Source organism: Aphelocoma coerulescens, chromosome 4, assembly GCF_041296385.1.
Source record: "Aphelocoma coerulescens isolate FSJ_1873_10779 chromosome 4, UR_Acoe_1.0, whole genome shotgun sequence".
In the NCBI taxonomy this organism is placed as follows: Eukaryota; Metazoa; Chordata; class Aves; order Passeriformes; family Corvidae; genus Aphelocoma; species Aphelocoma coerulescens.
In genome coordinates this window covers 805,323-820,949 of record NC_091017.1, presented here as the reverse complement: position 1 = coordinate 820,949, position 15,627 = coordinate 805,323, and the positions used below count along the sequence as shown (strand labels likewise).

Sequence of the window (15,627 nt, the reverse complement as noted above, 5' to 3'; positions counted from 1 at the left end):
ATTCTGGCTGAAGACATTTTTTTGAGAAGTAGTGGATGCCTGCAGCCATCCCTAGCTTTTTCAATCCATTGAACACATGGAGTGGGTTAAATGTCAGTGTTTGGGTAACAAAGCCCTAAGTGGAAGACATTAGTTTTGGTTGAGTGAGGTCAGGGCTCCAGTGCAGTGCACTGGGTAGAGTACTCTAATAACTGCTTGAACAGGAGCAGCCCCAGCCCCAGCTGGTGTCAGATGCTGGAGGTGTGAGAAGCTCGTCCCCGATGCCAGGGTGCCTGTGACAGCGTCTCTGGGCAGAGTGGCACACAGGTTTTGGGCAGTGGCTCTGTGCCTGCCAGGAAGTGGCTTCTCACTGCTGTTGTTGGTGTTACATGTAACATTATGCACCTTATCTGTGGCCAAGAGAAGAGGACCTCTCAAGGGCAAATGTGCTTTACCCAGTGGAGACTGAGGTGTTTTGATTTTCCTCCTGCTCCTTCTCTTCCAGTAGAAATCCAAGTCAATTACACTTCTGAAAACATCTCCCCACAGCACGGGGCTCTGACACAGGGAGAAACTGGGCTTGCTAAGTGACGACAGCTGTGCCAGTGCCACTATGCAGCCTCCCCTGCTCTGCCTGCTCTTGCCATTTCTTTTTTTGTACTGCCACAAAATTTTTACTGCTTCCAGTGTTCCCAAGGCAACCACATCACAGAAGACTCGTGAGTGAATTGTTCGTTCAGTTCTAGTTGTCAGTGAATAGGGGGGAGGAAGCAGGCAGAGGAAAATGAGTAGATAAATTTCAGTGCCACAGAGAAGCTGAGCTGACAGGTTGCACTTAGACAAAAAGCAGAAAGCGTTTTTCTCAAACTTCAGGTAAAGCAAGAGCTCTTTGTGCCTCAGTTGCTGCAGAAGTTAGAAGGAGCTGCTCTCATGACTAGATCGTTGTTTGTCAGAGCAGACTATCAAAGTAGAAGCATACCCCAAAATAGCTTGTCTGCTTAAAAAAAAATAATATAGAAAAGTAAAGTGTTTAAATCCTGCTGTAGCTGTATAATGACTGGTTTTGAAAAACTGTCTCCAGAGATCAGCTGTGTCCATTAGCCCCTTCTCCATGCCCCAAAAATGTTGGTACTGTATTTCCAGGCCCCTTGTGCTCAAGAAGTAAAGCTGGCAGCTCTGACTGTTGATTTTATAAGTGTTGTTTGAACTATCAGATGTGATTTTTAGCTCATTTCACTCCATAAGTATAGGATATATGTTTGCATCAGCTCCTGAGATGTGTGGCTGTGGGATGTGTGGAGTAAATTTTGCCTTTGTATGTTTTAAGTTTTCTTTTGCTTTTTTCTTTGGACCTGCAGGTTCCTCTGGAAAACAAGTGGATAACTCAGCCAGCAATCCAGGAAATATCTTAGGGACCCCAACAAAGGCTGGAAAACTGAGCCATGCATTTAGAGATCCCCGGCCAGGGAGGAAAAGTGCAGAGGCACATGTGACAAAAGGTGGTGAGGAGTCAGAGAGTGATTTTGAATCTGATCCTCCTTCTCCCAAGAGCAGTGAGGAAGAAGAAGAACAGGAGGATGAGGAAGTCTTGCATGGAGAGAATGGAGACTTCAATGATGACAATGATACAGAACCGGAGAATTTAGGCCACCGACCTCTCCTCATGGATTCTGAGGAAGAGGTGGAGGAAGAGGAGGAAGAAAAACAGAGCTCTGATTCTGATTGTGACCGTACCAAGCAAAAATGTGTGGAAGGGCTCCTGAGCACTCGGTTCAGAGATGGTGTGGGCAGCGGTGAAATCACAGAGCCCAGTTCAGTGCCTATGTCCCCGCATGAGGTGCCAAGCACTCTGATCAACCCTGGCCAAGAATTTGATGTGTTTGGAGCTGTGCCCTTTTTCACTCTGCAGCCTCAGGCAAGAGAGAAGATGGAGAAAGATGTTTCTTCTCAGGTGGCTTTTCCCAGCCTAAGCCAAGAGCAGGATGACTTTGATGTTTTCACAAAGGCTCCCTTCAGCAAAAAGGTGCCCCAGCAAGATGGGCAGGGGTCGGGGATGGAGCCTCTGCTGTCCCCCACCTCTCCACGGAGCGTGGATATCTTTGGCTGCACCCCGTTTCAGCCGTCCCTTCTCCCCAAGTCTGCTGGGAGCAGAGAGGACCTGTTTGGGCTGGTTCCGTTTGAGGAGATCACAGGGAGCCAGCAGCAGAAGGTGAAGCAGCAGCGGAACCTGCAGAAGCTGTCTTCCCGCCAGAGGCGCATGAAGCAGGAGGTGTCCAAGAACAATGGGAAGCGCCATCACGGCACCCCCACCACCACAAAGAAGGGGCTGAAACCCAGCTACCGCACCCCAGAGCGCGCCCGCCGGCACAGGAAGGCCGGCCGCAGGGACTCCCAGAGCAGCAATGAATTCCTGACCATCTCAGACTCCAAGGAGAACATCAGTGTGGCCTTGACTGACAGCAAGGATCGAGCCAACCCTCTGCAGACGGACGAGACTCTGCTGGATCCTTTCGGAGCCAAACCCTTCCACCCGCCAGACCTGATGCGCCATGCCCAGCACCAGGGCTTTGGGGACAGCTGCGGGGACCACGGCACCATGGCTGGCAGGCCAAGGCAGAGCTCCTTTCACGGGGCCGTTCACGGTGGGGACGGGCTGAAAACAGATGACTTTGGTGCGGTGCCCTTCACAGAGCTGGTCGTGCAGAGTACACAGAGCCAACCACAGCAGGCGCTGGAGTTAGATCCCTTTGGAGCAGCTCCGTTTCCTTCCAAACAGTAAAGGCTTCCAATGGGTTCCCCCCACTCCACCTCTCCAAGTCCCTTAATAAAGGTTTAGTGGAGTAATTTATGTGGTTGAAATGCCAGGGCCCTGGGTTGTACAGCTTGTTCAGGTTGAGGAGGCAGTGGCCTGCGTGCACGATCGAATTGCAAATGATGGCTAATTCTGATTGGGATCTTTTTGAGAAAAAGAGAAACAAAGCAGGAGCATTGTTTTCTTAGGGCAGATGGCTCCCAGAATGAAACAAGGAATTGGATATGAGTCCCTGTCACTGACCTGGGGCCCTGGGACATAGCGTCATTCTGCACTGTGGTGTTGCCTTTCCATCCCTCTGCCCTGTGCCCAGGTGGAGCGGAAGAGGCAGGGAGCACGTGGGAAATGTTTTTCATATGTACAGGGGGCTAATGAACTGTGGTGCTTCTTTGTGTCTCAGCAGACCTAAGAACCAAGACATACTAAAATCCAGATTATGTGCTGGAAATAGTCAAGTCTTTGCTTCCTAGGTGAAAGCTACCTTTATTAATCATAAAAATAAAGCAACCACATCCTCATGGGGCTGTGGCCCAGAATTCCAGAGCACAGCTATGGCTTGGGACCTTGCAGACTTCTATGCAGCTGCAGAGATGAAAGGCAGATGGTTTTTTTGGTGTGCCTAAATGGTCATTTTTTAATTAATTTTTTTTTAATAGTAAGTGCCATTAATGTAAAATAGCAAACTGGAAATGTAGAGTCAAAACTCAAGAAGTAGATAATTTACTGATCTGTGAGAAGCCTGAATGTAGGGGTGAGCCAGCAGGTACACGGCTGGAATTGCAGCACTTGGGAGACTCCTCAGCACACTGGAAGAGGAGTTGTCCTTGGGCACATACGGAGTGTTTCAGATGACTTGCAGAGTTCACTCTGAGGTGCAGCCATTGGATTGATTTGATTATGAAGTGGGATTTGTGTCTGTTTTCATCTTGGATTTTTATTTAAAAGAAAATGTGTGTTCTCTCAAACATGGGGGTTTTTTTTACCACAGTAGTTTTATGAAATGACTGTAACCTAATGCTCTTTTAAGGTTTGCTAAATGCACTGAGCTTTGGATGAGCTTCCTGCCCCGGCTGTGTTCCAGCAGGAGCTGGTGGCTGCCGGACCACTGAGCTGCATTTCACCCCACGGAGCCTTATGGGCAGGAGCCCTGTCCCCACTGCCCAGGACCTCGGAGGTGTGAGGGACCCCGGGAGGTGCCTCAGGTGATGGGAGGAGGTGTGAACAACTGCTGAGCACAAGAGTTTCCTTCCTATGGTGTGGAAGTTGGTGCTGTGTGTAGGTGGGACAGCTCCGCTGCCTCGCAGCTTGTCCTGAGCCACGGACACCGGACACCGTCTGCAGAGCCCACGCCCTTCAGGACAGCCCAGCCCGTCTGCCTGGGTTCCACAGCCATCTTCACGGGGACACGGAAGGAGGTGGTTCCTTGGCTTGTCTCACCTTTCTGTCCTGCTCCAGTGGAGGCTGAGGAGTAGGTAGCTGGGTGTTCGTAGGTGGAGGACATCACTGTTTGTGGCTGGGTGTCCTGATGTCCCCCCGTCACAGGTGAAGTGAAATATTCAGGATTGTGAGCTTTTTTTCCCCCAAAGCCTCCTGCTGGATATACAGGAGATCTGTGATCCTGAGATCTCTGAGGGGGGGATTTGATCCCTTACAATATTCACTGAAAACACATTGAAAACAAATCACGTGACTCCTTTGGTGGCGGTCAGTTGGATAAAATGCCGCTTAGGATGTATGTGAGATTGCTTCCCTTAGCCCTGGAAAGTTTCTCGTAGCCATCTGTACACCATCTGTACAACCTTCATCTTGCTCAGTTTCATTTCTCACAGGGTGTAAGTGGAATATTCCAGCTGTGCCTGCTTCAGTGTGCCTTTTCCAGGTTTAGAAGTTAAGCCCTTAGGAGATTGAGTAAAAATGTTTCAATACAGGACTTTCCAGGCTTTATTACTGCTCTTCTCACCTGTTTGGTGCCAAAGGCTGCAAGAAGCACTTGCCAATTTTTGTAGCATTTCTGACACTCAGGTTAACTGTCTTTTTCCTTTTTTTTCCCCCTCTGTGCATGCTTATGGGCTGCCTTTCTCAGTGTCCTTCAGAGCTGTTACCTGCCTGAAGAGCTCTTGGAACAGAGTGAGATGACAAATGGAGCAGTGCGGTGGACACAAAATGAGAGTAAAACCATGGTTGTAAATGTGGCCGGTCCTTGCCAAAGCCTCGCCTTCCCAGTGGGAAAGCAGCAGGAAGGGTTAACAATGCACATAGCACTGGAGCTTGGCTCCAGGGCCCAGGAAGAGAGGTGGGGGCTGTTGGACACACAGGGAGGAGGCTGGGCATCAGCAGATCCACTGTGGGCAGAAGTGATCTGGTAAAATTAAAAATAGAAGGAAATGCATTCGTGTGTTGTTGGTTTACCCCCAGACTCCAGGCTGAGGAGTGCTGCAGGGGGTTTTGGCAGAGGGTCTGCACGTGCTTGTATTGCAGCACAGCAAAGCAGAAGGGAGAGATGAGGCAAAGGCAAACAGCAGACCCCAGTGGCTCTAGAGCTGGCATAACATCCCTGGTGCACGACTTACGGCCTGTGATACTTGCCTCCTAATGGCCTTAACAAACCTGGTTCTTCATACTCGAGATACCAAACAGGTTTTTGCTTAAATGTAACTTTTTTGTCTCTAGAGCTAGTTATTTTATCCTTTCTCATGGTCGATATGAGATTGGTGCACCCCACTAAGCTGACTTTGCCTGGTATATGTAGTTTATGCACAACTAAACCCAAGTTTGGGGTTATATTCAGCCACTATCCACTATTCAAAGGAGGTGAAAGATTTGATTATCTGGGAATGGGATATCCTTTGCCTTTGTTCAGGGTGTGTGGCGTGCAACGTGACCGCTGGAACCAGGAAAGCCCTTGCTGCAGTAGGCAGGCATGTACGTGCTGCCTGTGGCAGGAAGAGGGCAAGGTAAGGGGTTGACACTTCCCTTCCAGGCAAAAACCGCAGTGGATTTTTACAGCTTGTCCTTCTGCGTGCTGAGGGACTGGAGCACAGGCCTTCTAGGATCAGCTGCAGGAGAGAGCATCTGTCCCAAGGTACTAAGAAGCCCCTAGTGGTTGTGGTCATTGAAAGAAAAACCAGGTAGTTTTGTTTGTCTGCGGACTCAAAGGGCCCTGAGGTGTATACTTAATATAATTAATGCTTTGGCTGCCCTTTGTGTGGCAGGGGGCTCTGCGAGCACCAGCGTTGGAGGAAAAAGCTTCTAATCATTCTGGGTGTCCCAGTTAGTAAAACCAAGTACTGTGAAAATAAGTTGATATATTTGCTACTGTGAGAATAAGAGTTTATCTGGAGTTTTTTATACTATATAGTGTATTTTTATATATGAGAAATATATATAAAATATACACATGCTCGCACACATCACGTACCCCTTGGAGTTGCTGTGGTTTTGGTAACCCAGCAGCCACAATCATGTTTGTGACTTGAGTGAATATGAGTTAAGCACCAAGGGTGGCTGCTGTGTTACTGTTCCATAGTGCTTATTTTGAAAGGAAATCAAGAAGAGTGTGTGTATGGCTAAAGTTGTGACTGAGGCATCACCTAGTACTAAAGAGCATAAAAACGATTTAAAAATTGCTGGCATTCAGCTTTTAAGTGCACTTTCCTGAACTACACTTCCACTTCTTGTTAGACTTTGAGTTTTACAGCTTTTTTGTGTACTACTAAAGCGAGAACTTTTAACTTCTTTTGTGAAGCTGATGTATGTCACAAAATCCTTGGAGTTGTTAAATAAAAGAACCTGGTAACAGTGCCTTTGCAGGTCTCTTCAACACTGCATTGTGAAGTATTCATGTGTAGGCTTTGATGTACTTATTATAAGCTGCTGCTGAATGATTTTGTGGCTGTAAGCACCTGTGACTCTCTTAAAAGTGTTTTAAATAGTTCTATCTGCTGCCCAATCATCTTGCTTTGTCCAACTGGTTAAAAATCTGTGGATCATGTGTTATTTTGAATTCCTTCGGCTCAGTGTTACTCCTTAAACCCTTCCTGCAGGAAGGTCCTGTGCAGTTCCCAATGCCACTGCTGTGGACTGAGCTCTGCACTTCTGGACAGAACTGTACTGTGGTTTGAGCAGTTCCTGCAGTTGTTTACTGGAGCAGGTTTTTTGAACGCTCCTTGTATTGATTTTAGTCTTGGGTGAGCTGAGGTAAGAATGGAAATGGTCAAGAAAAGATAAAGCAGCAGCAGGACTCTGTTAATAAAGATTAGTGGTAGTAGGCTGCAAAGCTGAGTTCATCAGCAAATTCAGCTAGAGATGCTACCCCAAAATTCCCCGTCTGTGTAACCCACAGGATGTGGCACAAGTTCCGTGGCTGAGCCATTCACATCTATTGTTTTGCTGCATGAGATGCAGGAATGATGTTACTCCAACGAAACAGCCAATGAACTGGAATTTATTTATAGGTTCAGTCCGTACACCAAAGGCCATCATGCAGCTTGATAAATTGTGTCAAGTAAAAATGCACAGCTTGCCAATCAGTTTCCTTATCTGGTGAAAACTGCTAGAGTAGTTAAGAGTTTCCATTAAAAAAATACATTAGCCAACGCTAAAGTCAGTACTATTTCAGAGCACAGACACGTTCTTCGGGTATTGCTGTACACGTAACACTGGAAACAGACTTTTATACTTCCAAGTTCCTTGTCAGGCATCAGTAGTAGTAATTAGTGCACTTGAAACTTGCTTGGCTGTCAAGTTAAAAGAAAATCATAAAAAATTCAGTGCTTACACTGAAAGGCTTAAAGCTCTGGGAGCTGAATCGTTAATGCAGAGTCAGTTTTGCCAATGCTTGTTTCTGGAGTTAAAAAAAAAAACCAAAAAAACCCAAAACAACAAAAAAGCACCAAAACCAGCCTCTGACCTGAACAGACAGCATCCCTGTCCAGCACAGCAGGAGCAGTTGGTATTCTGCCTTCTCCATGCCCGAGGAGTTCAGGTGCCTGTCCACAAGCTTCCACCACCACTCCCCATGTCCTTGGCACACCCTGGCCGGAGAACGAGCCCTGCTCCTCTGCCTTAGCCCTGGGACAGGCAGCGTTGGGGGACTAACAGAGCCTGCCTGCCCTCAGGAAGTCACTGCACAGAGCCAGCCTCTCCCAGTGGAGTATGGGGAAGCCCCTTCCACAGGGACAAAGCCACTTAGGATTAACCCTAACAGCATCATTGCCTCTAACCTGAAAGTCCAAAGGATTTCAGTGCTGTTTGGAAGACTGGCACCCCTGGAGCTTAACTGTGCTGAGCTACAGCTACCCCATAACCAGGGTATGTCATGGCTCCCTGGTGTTAATTTTATAAGAGATGGTTCCACAACACATCCTGAAACTCCAGCCAGCCTTTTCACTGTGACAGGATTGTGGCAGCAAGTCCTTTTGGATAGCGGTGTCTATGAGCACAGTATCGCCCTGCACACAGGGAAAGGCCAAAGGTCAGGAATTTGCATCCCCAGCAGGTTCACTGATTGTGAAACAGCAACAAACATGGACACGCAGGCTTAGTGCTATTCCTGGAATATTTCGGAATACTGATTCCAGATTACTGAAGGGATCTAGAGAAATTTCTTCAAGCAATGGCACTACCCCCCTTGGGGGAAGATCTGCAATGAAGATCTAGGTGTGCTGGCTATCATGTGATCTTAGCTCCCAGGGAACGGAAAAGAGCTTGTCCAGAGCAGGGCACAAATCCACTGCATTCCAGTTCATATGTTCCTGTGCCAATGCTGAAGCATAAGCACATCTTCCAGGCAAAGGCTAACGGATGCACAGCCCACAGGGCTGTGGTTCGGATCCAGGACCGGGTCTCACAGTTCTCACAATTTTACAGGCACGCTGTCAGAAGTGTTCTCCTAAGTGCACACCACCTGAAAACCTGGTGTCCGGGCCTGAGCACCCTTGGCTTGAGCCGTTCGTGTCTGCCATGCAACAAAACATCTTGCTGGGATCTGCATGCCAAAGTAGCTCAGCCTCCTGCTGTCCTGCTCCAGGAAGACCTGTTTGATACTTGACTGTAGAGCAGAAAGTGGCTGAGAAAGAAATGCCCCTCAGATCCCCCGCAGTGCTGTTGGGTTTACCAAAGCTTGCAGTTACACTTTGTCCCAGCAAGGGGTAACTGTCCAGGCGTCAGGAAAGGATCTGCCTCAGTACTTGACAGCACAGCTCATCACATGAGGTCCAGACCCTCAGAGTCACAAATCCTCTTGTGCTGCCTCTGAAACAGAGCAGGGAAAGGAGGTAAATCACTGTGCACATGTAATTAGCAACTCATCTGATTTCTACAACATCCACATCAATGCTAAGCAGACTGAAAACCTGACAAAAGCCTGAGGGAAAGGCTACTTAAGGCCAAGTACTAATGGTGGTTTGAGATTACTAAGATTGTGACACTGAGCTGGAAGTGGTCCAGCAGGGCTTAGTCCAGCCTGCTCTTAAACTGCTCAAGGGGCCAGCAGCTCCACAGAGCCTCAGCCAGTGCAGCAGCACAGGTGGGCGGAGTGCCTGGCATCACATCCCTGCTTTTTCTTTACAGCAAGCATTGCACCAGTCAGCACCCACTTGGGGGCAGCGACCTGAGGTTCAGGCCAGGATTCCTGAAGCTTGTGGTTAGAGTATCCTATTCCGTGAGGGTGGTAATGGCCGTACCTTGGCTCACAAGTCCGCGCCGTACTCGGGGCAGGGCTTGCTGTGTCGGTACTGCATGATGTACACCGTGGACTGGTGCCACCAGTACAGCATCACCACTGCCAGGATGTGCCACACTTGGTGGCTCGAGCCGAGGTAGTTCAGCTGGCCTGCGGGGGAGAACAGGGGCAGGGAGTTCAGCTGTTAAATGCAGCCCCAGTGCATGCAGTGCAATCAGCAATCAGCCTCCTGCAGAGCTCCACGATACCCTGCCCTCGAGGGGTGACAGGGAAAGTTCTTTAACGAACTTGATGGAAGTTGTCTGCCTCTTCCCACTGTTTTACTCTGTATGGGAACACCGCATGGGGAACATGCTCAGCCTCCTCTCTCCTAGAAGTTCAGGACCCACAGCAAGAACTGTGGCAATGCAGGAAGCTTAACTGCAGAAAAAAAATCAGCCAGAAGAGGATTTCCTACCTGGGAAGTATCTTTCTGGAACTTTGGAAATATAGAAGAGAAAAGCTACAGCAGCGATGAAGTACATGACAACTACCCGCGGAGCAAACTCCTGCAAAAGAAAAGGAAGCTCTCCTATTCTGTTAGAAGGCAAAACCAGAAAAAAATGTCCCTAAAGATAAAAAAGGAAAAGGCACGACAGCACTGAATCTTCCTTCCCTGCCTGTGTTGGCTATGCATACATCCAACGGGGACGCAAATGCCAAACTCCGGGAAAGCCTGAGTGGGCAGAAATGTCTTGTATTCCAGCCTCTGCCTTCTACACACAAACGACTCAGTTCAGCCTACAGCAGACATGACATCTGCCCGTGAAAGGATGCCTGCCACTCCCCTGACCCTACACAGAACAGCCAGGGTGAGGGACACTGCACTGCATATCCCACTGAAGCTGGGATTGCAGCTGCTGCACCAAAGCCCGCAGGACTGCTCACACTGGGTGGTCACTAACCAGCAACTCAGTCACCAGGTGGATTTTGTTAGCAGCATGTTTTGTTACCAAAAGTGGGCCATTTTTCTGAAGTATGGAAATAAAATGTGTACCATAGACACCATCCTGCTATCCCAGGGGAAGCCAAATGGGGAATTGTTGGGGCACAACTGCTATTGATAGGATTTCTAGAGGGCCATTGTGAAATGTCCTGTATAAAGGCCACATACATTTCCAAATGGTGCTCTGCCACATTCCACAGCAGTTCTGGACCAGGCTGAACCCTCACCCCAGGGGACAGCCTTCCATCCAGGCCAGCCCCAGCATGTGCAGTTTGTGCTCACTGTGAAAAGGAAACGTTTTCTTCAGCACCATCAGGTGTCCCTGGGTAACTGCAGCAATTTCATGGGGGTTCATACTGGGGCACACTGGACTGCCTTTGGCTGTACTGGGCTGCTGCTTGCACAGCATAATTCCAAGTCGTGAAACAAACAGGAAAACAGTAATATGAAAGAGGTGTTAGAGGAGGATTGCATAGGAGACAGAGGGCTGAGCAGATAAATGCTGATTTCTGCTGCCAACCTAGGGAACAGAAGAGGAAACAAATAATCGTCCCATCATCCCAGTGTCTCCTGGTTGTCCTCTGGAGCTGTGGGGGTGGCCAGCCCCGAGCACTCATGCAGCCTGACTGGCTCCTTCCTGCTCCACAGCCACCTCAGCACCTGGCACCCTGCCCTGCGGTCTGCCCGCCCAGGCTGCTCTGTGCGCGGGCACAGGCACACCTGGATCCAGCTTTCCTTCTCACTGTGCAACTTTAGGGCAACACAGCAGAATGAAGCTTCCCAACTCAACACATTTCTCAGTGTTCCCATGTAGATCATATTGACCAAAAGCATTCTGTCTTTAAAGGAATTTTAACTCCTCCTGCTTCCCCATTGTTTCCCCAAGTGTAAGAAGACTCAAGGAAGATGGCAAGTGAAAAGCAAAAGGGAATCTTACTGACTTTTTTTTTTTTACCTGTACAATGGATGCACCAACGCCGCCATTGAGCCAAACCCAGTGGATAGTGGGAATGATTCCATAGCCAGACACGGAACAGAAAATGATGGAGCGCAGCCTGTGCCACTGCTGTGTGAGGTAACTGGGGTGGATCTGAGCAAAAAACACTGCCAAGATCATGGCCAGCACAGTGATCAAATACACCTGGCGCCAGTACTGAGGGCAAAAAGAAACAAAGGCAAGGTTGTGGGTTTGTTATCACAGGCAAAAGTCAGCTCTGGGCAGGAAATTTCAGTGACTGAGCACAGCGATACCTCAAACCTGTCCCTGCTGCAAGCACCAGCCGTGGGTCTGAGTGCAGGGCCCTGTGTTTGTCAGCTGGCACTGAGGGGAAGGGACTCTGTTGCTCAGGGACACCTGGCACCACAGCCTTCATTCCAAGCACTTTCTGCACCAGGTGCTTTTGATGCACCTGTGCCTCCCCAGCCCAGCTCAGCTCCTGGACAGCCATATCCACAGCAGCCCTTGGAAGGGAACTCATTTACTCATCCTCTATTAGATGTAGAGAAAATAAGCAGCTACCTCATGGGCAATGCTGTTTGAATAAAGTACCTGTGATGGGACACATCCCATGATCAGCATCAGGCACCGGATACTGGTAGGACCTGTAAAGTTTCCCTGCCTTGAGAGGAATTTGAATATTTTCTTGAGGCTTGTGCGATCAACAGTTGGAAACAAAAACCTCCATTTGCCTGTCTCTTCAGCCAGCACAGTTCTGCCAAGGTCAGAGGGACGTGTTCCACTTCCCATCCCTGTCTCCCCATTCCTGTTCTGTTTGGACACCTGCATTGAACCCCCTTCCTGCAGCATGGAAACTACAGTGAGACCACAGGAACTAAACCCTGCAAGGACATGTACTCCTAACTCACATTACTGCAGTAGAAGGCATAGAACACGCCTGACACATAGCAGCCCAGGATCCCGATGGAAATTCCCGCATAATCCAGTGCCATCCAGCGCCGGCTGGTCTTCTCCGAGCGGTGACAGCAGAACAGGTGATATCCTACTGAGCAAAGCATACAGACCTACACAGAGGGCCAGAGGAGGAGAATTAATTCCTTGAAAAGGAGCAGGGAGCACAGCAAGCTTCAGCTCTGCAGCTGGAGCAGGTGCCTGGCCCGTGATGTGTTGTGCAGTGCACCTTGGTGCAGGCACTTGTGATCCCTGCCAGCCAGCCATAAAGCTTCTCTGGCAGGGAGAGGAGGAGCAGGACACTGCAAACCATGATAATCAGTTGCACAAGTAAGAAAAGTGGGCTTGTGAGGCCAAGTGAGCTGACAGTGCTCCAGGGAGACACATTTGCACCAGTACAGGGGGATGATGAATTCCGCTGGGCCAAACTGCCACAGGCAGAGCCCAAAGCCCAAATCTGCCCTGACTGCGCAGCACCCACTGCGTGCCTTTACTGAGGGAACACACAGAAATTTAACTCTTATGCACAGGCTGCTTGTTTGCTCCTAGGCTGGCTTAAAATCTTCTCCCTGAGAAATTTTTGGTTCTCTGTGACCTTCTGCAAGAGCAGGGAGGAGCACTAGAGCAGTGCTTTCCCAGCCAGCAAGGGAGTTTGCCCCACTTGGGGCTGTACAGAGGCATCCTGTAACCCTGCAGAGAACACAAACAGTGCCTTTGGCTCTCTGTGCTCTTGCACAGAGACAAGGACAGTGTACTTCACAGGAGCTGCAGTGGCCCATCGGAGACACACCTGAAGTCTGCTGTGGAAACAGATTCATCTGACAAGTAAGAAGTGAGGCCACCAGCCCTCCTGCCCTTCCCGACCATCGGGCCACGGCTGATCTCTGTGCTCCGGTGCTTGGCCCTTTCCAGCAGGACCTGGTGCCGTCTGGAGCCACGTCAGGCCCCCCTCAAGCTGCGGAAGCTCTGAGACACGGCCTGGACAAAGCACTTGTTTACCACTGACTCTCTCCTGTGCCAGCTGTGCTCGGTTTTCCCCAGCTTATTCCAGGTGAAATCCGACCCCACCACAGCGGCTTCTACCTCGAAGAGCGATGCCACTCACACCGCGCTGTCCCCGGAGCGACCCGAGCCCGCACAGCGGGAGGGGCTCGACACTGCCCTGGAGCCGGCGCCTACCTGGAAGCAGAAGAGGCAGACGGAGCAGATGACGAAGTCCTCGCGGGAGGCGCCGGCCGCCGGCAGCACGGCCGTCAGGTCGTAGATGCCCAGCGTGAAGAAGAGCAGGAAGCCGAGCAGGTGGCTCCAGATGTTGACGGTCTCGTTGGAGAGGATGAAGAGGCTGAGGGAGAGGGAGGGAGACACAGGGCGGGGCAGGCGGTGAGCGGCGGCGGGGCCGGGGGAGGCCCGGGCCCGCGGGGCGCGCTCACCTCTTGATGCAGAGGCGGGAGGGCAGGTAGGCGCGGTATCCATCGGTGATGTAGGGGTTGTCCTTCAGGAACACCGGGATCTGCTCGTATGTGTAGAGCCGGATGCCGCGGGGCACCAGCACCGGCCAGTACTGGTAGCTGCCCAGCTCGATGTAGTGCGCGCTGCGCAGCAGCTTCTGGTGCATCCTGCCCGCCGCCGCATCGGACCGCCCCAAGCCGCCCTCACGGGCCAGGGGCCGGGATCGGGATCGGGATCGGGATTGGGATTGGGAGCGGCACCGGGAGCGGCGCCGGGAACGGCCGTGATGATGTCACCGCGTGGCGCCCACCAATGGCGTCACGGCGCGGCTCCGCCTGGTGCAGTGCCGCCAATGACCGCGAGGGGGCGCCCGAGAGCCGCCGCCGGGGCCCCCTCACAGCCCCGCAGCGCCGGCGGCTCCTCTCAGACCGACTTCCCGGAGCTGTCAGGGCGCTTTGTGCTCCTCAGAGGTCTCAGAGGCGCCGGCACCCCCCGGGTGCCTCGGACTCCCGGGACCCCTCAGAGCCCTCAGACCTCTGGGATCGCCCAGGACCCCCCAGAGCCCTCAGACCTCTGGGACCGCCCTCAGAGTCCTCAGACCTGCCGGAACCCCCCAGGGCCCCTCAGAGCTCTCAGACCCACCAGGACCTCTCAGACTTCCAGGACCCCTCAGGGCTCCTTGGACTCTTCAGACCTCCACGACCCCTCAGAGCCCTCAGACCTGCCAGCATCCCTCGGGGCGCCTCAGACTCCCGGGACCCCTCAGAGCCCTCAGACCTCTGGGACCCCTCAGACCTGCCGGGACCCCCCAGGACCCGTCAGAGCCCTCAGACCCGCCGGGATCCCCCGAGGTGCCTCAGACTCCTCAGACATCCAGGACTCCTTAGAGTCCCTCAGACCTTTTGGACCCCCCTCCCCCCGCCCCGCTCTCCCGGGCCCGTCAGAGCCCTCAGACCTCGAACCGCTGAGGTGCCTTGGACTCCTCAGACCGCTGGGGTGCCTCAGACCTCTCAGATTTCTAGGATCCCTCCGATCTGCCAGGACCCCTCAAAGCCCTCAGACCTGTGAGGACCCCCCAGGGCGTCTCAGACTCCTGAAGCTCCTCAGAACTCTCAGACCCTCACGACCCTCTGGGACACCCTGGGGCCTCTCAGTCCCTCCAGGATCCCTCAGACTTCCAGGACTCCCTGAGGTACCGTGGACTCCTCAGACCCCTGGGGTGCCTCAGACTCAGACCTTCCGGGGCCCTCCAGGACTCCTCAGAACCTCTGAACCCACGGGGACCTCCTGGGGCCCCCCTGGACCCTTCAGCCTCCCAAAACAACAGAGATGTGCCTTTGGGCCACTCAGCCGTTCCTCTCAGGTAGGCCCGAGGCTGCAAACCTTAGTGAGAGAGGCCAGGAACAACAGGTTGAACAACACCGAGGGCTGTCATTCCCAGCGGGAATGGCAATTGCATTGTGCAAGAGCAATGTCTGGTTAAGTGAGATCATTATTACAAGCATTTTGGGGGTTTCCCGGGGTACTCTGCGAAGTACCAAAAAAGTCTTAGTAAGGAGGAGGACTCTTCCAAAGGTTTGCATTGCCTCAGTAAGAAAAGCTGTAGGTAGTTTACCAGCTGCTTTTAATGTTTTCTTTGTTAATTAAAAAAAGAATAAAAAGGGTGGGGGAAAAGCAGTAATTCCCTAGGTATAATGAGACTTTTGGTTTCAAGGTTGTGTGGGGAAGGCCTCTACAAAGGTTTTTGATTTCATTAAACCAAACAGTGTGAGGAGTGTGTGGGGTTTTCCCATGGGAGAGGTGTGTAATAT

The 15,627-nt window shown here is 51.3% G+C and overlaps 2 protein-coding genes across 9 annotated transcripts in view; one reads left to right on the top strand and one right to left on the bottom strand.

Moving 5' to 3' along the window:
- The window catches only part of BMP2K (BMP2 inducible kinase), a 50,454-nt gene extending 43,862 nt beyond the window's left edge, over nt 1-6,592 (top strand). For all 8 annotated transcript variants that reach the window (XM_069012324.1, XM_069012318.1, XM_069012319.1 and 5 more), the window contains one exon: nt 1,338-6,592. In XM_069012324.1, the coding sequence (XP_068868425.1) occupies nt 1,338-2,758 (1,421 nt within the window). In that variant the 3' untranslated portion in view covers nt 2,759-6,592. The remainder of the gene's footprint in view (nt 1-1,337) is intronic.
- A 2,364-nt stretch (nt 6,593-8,956) lies between these two features.
- PAQR3 (progestin and adipoQ receptor family member 3) lies at nt 8,957-14,109 on the bottom strand. The gene is made up of 7 exons (XM_069012325.1): nt 13,798-14,109; nt 13,547-13,709; nt 12,325-12,480; nt 11,414-11,611; nt 9,931-10,021; nt 9,475-9,623; nt 8,957-9,043 (listed from the first exon to the last, which is right to left on the bottom strand). Exons 1-6 carry the CDS (start codon nt 13,980-13,982, stop codon nt 9,481-9,483), a joined length of 936 nt encoding a protein of 311 aa, XP_068868426.1. The 5' UTR covers nt 13,983-14,109; the 3' UTR covers nt 8,957-9,043; nt 9,475-9,480.
- Nucleotides 14,110-15,627: the final 1,518 nt, after the last annotated feature.

Bases quoted from the DNA above. Each gene is read 5' to 3' on its own strand.
- PAQR3 (XM_069012325.1), bottom strand. From the start codon at position 13,982: ATGCACCAGAAGCTGCTGCGCAGCGCGCACTACATCGAGCTGGGCAGC. The intron at 12,481-13,546 runs GTAGGCGCCGGC...CCCTCTGTGTAG, and splicing joins TCTGCCTCTTCTGCTTCCAG to GTCTGTATGCTTTGCTCAGT. The intron at 11,612-12,324 runs GTGAGTTAGGAG...TTTTGCCCTCAG, and splicing joins ATGCCTTCTACTGCAGTAAT to TACTGGCGCCAGGTGTATTT.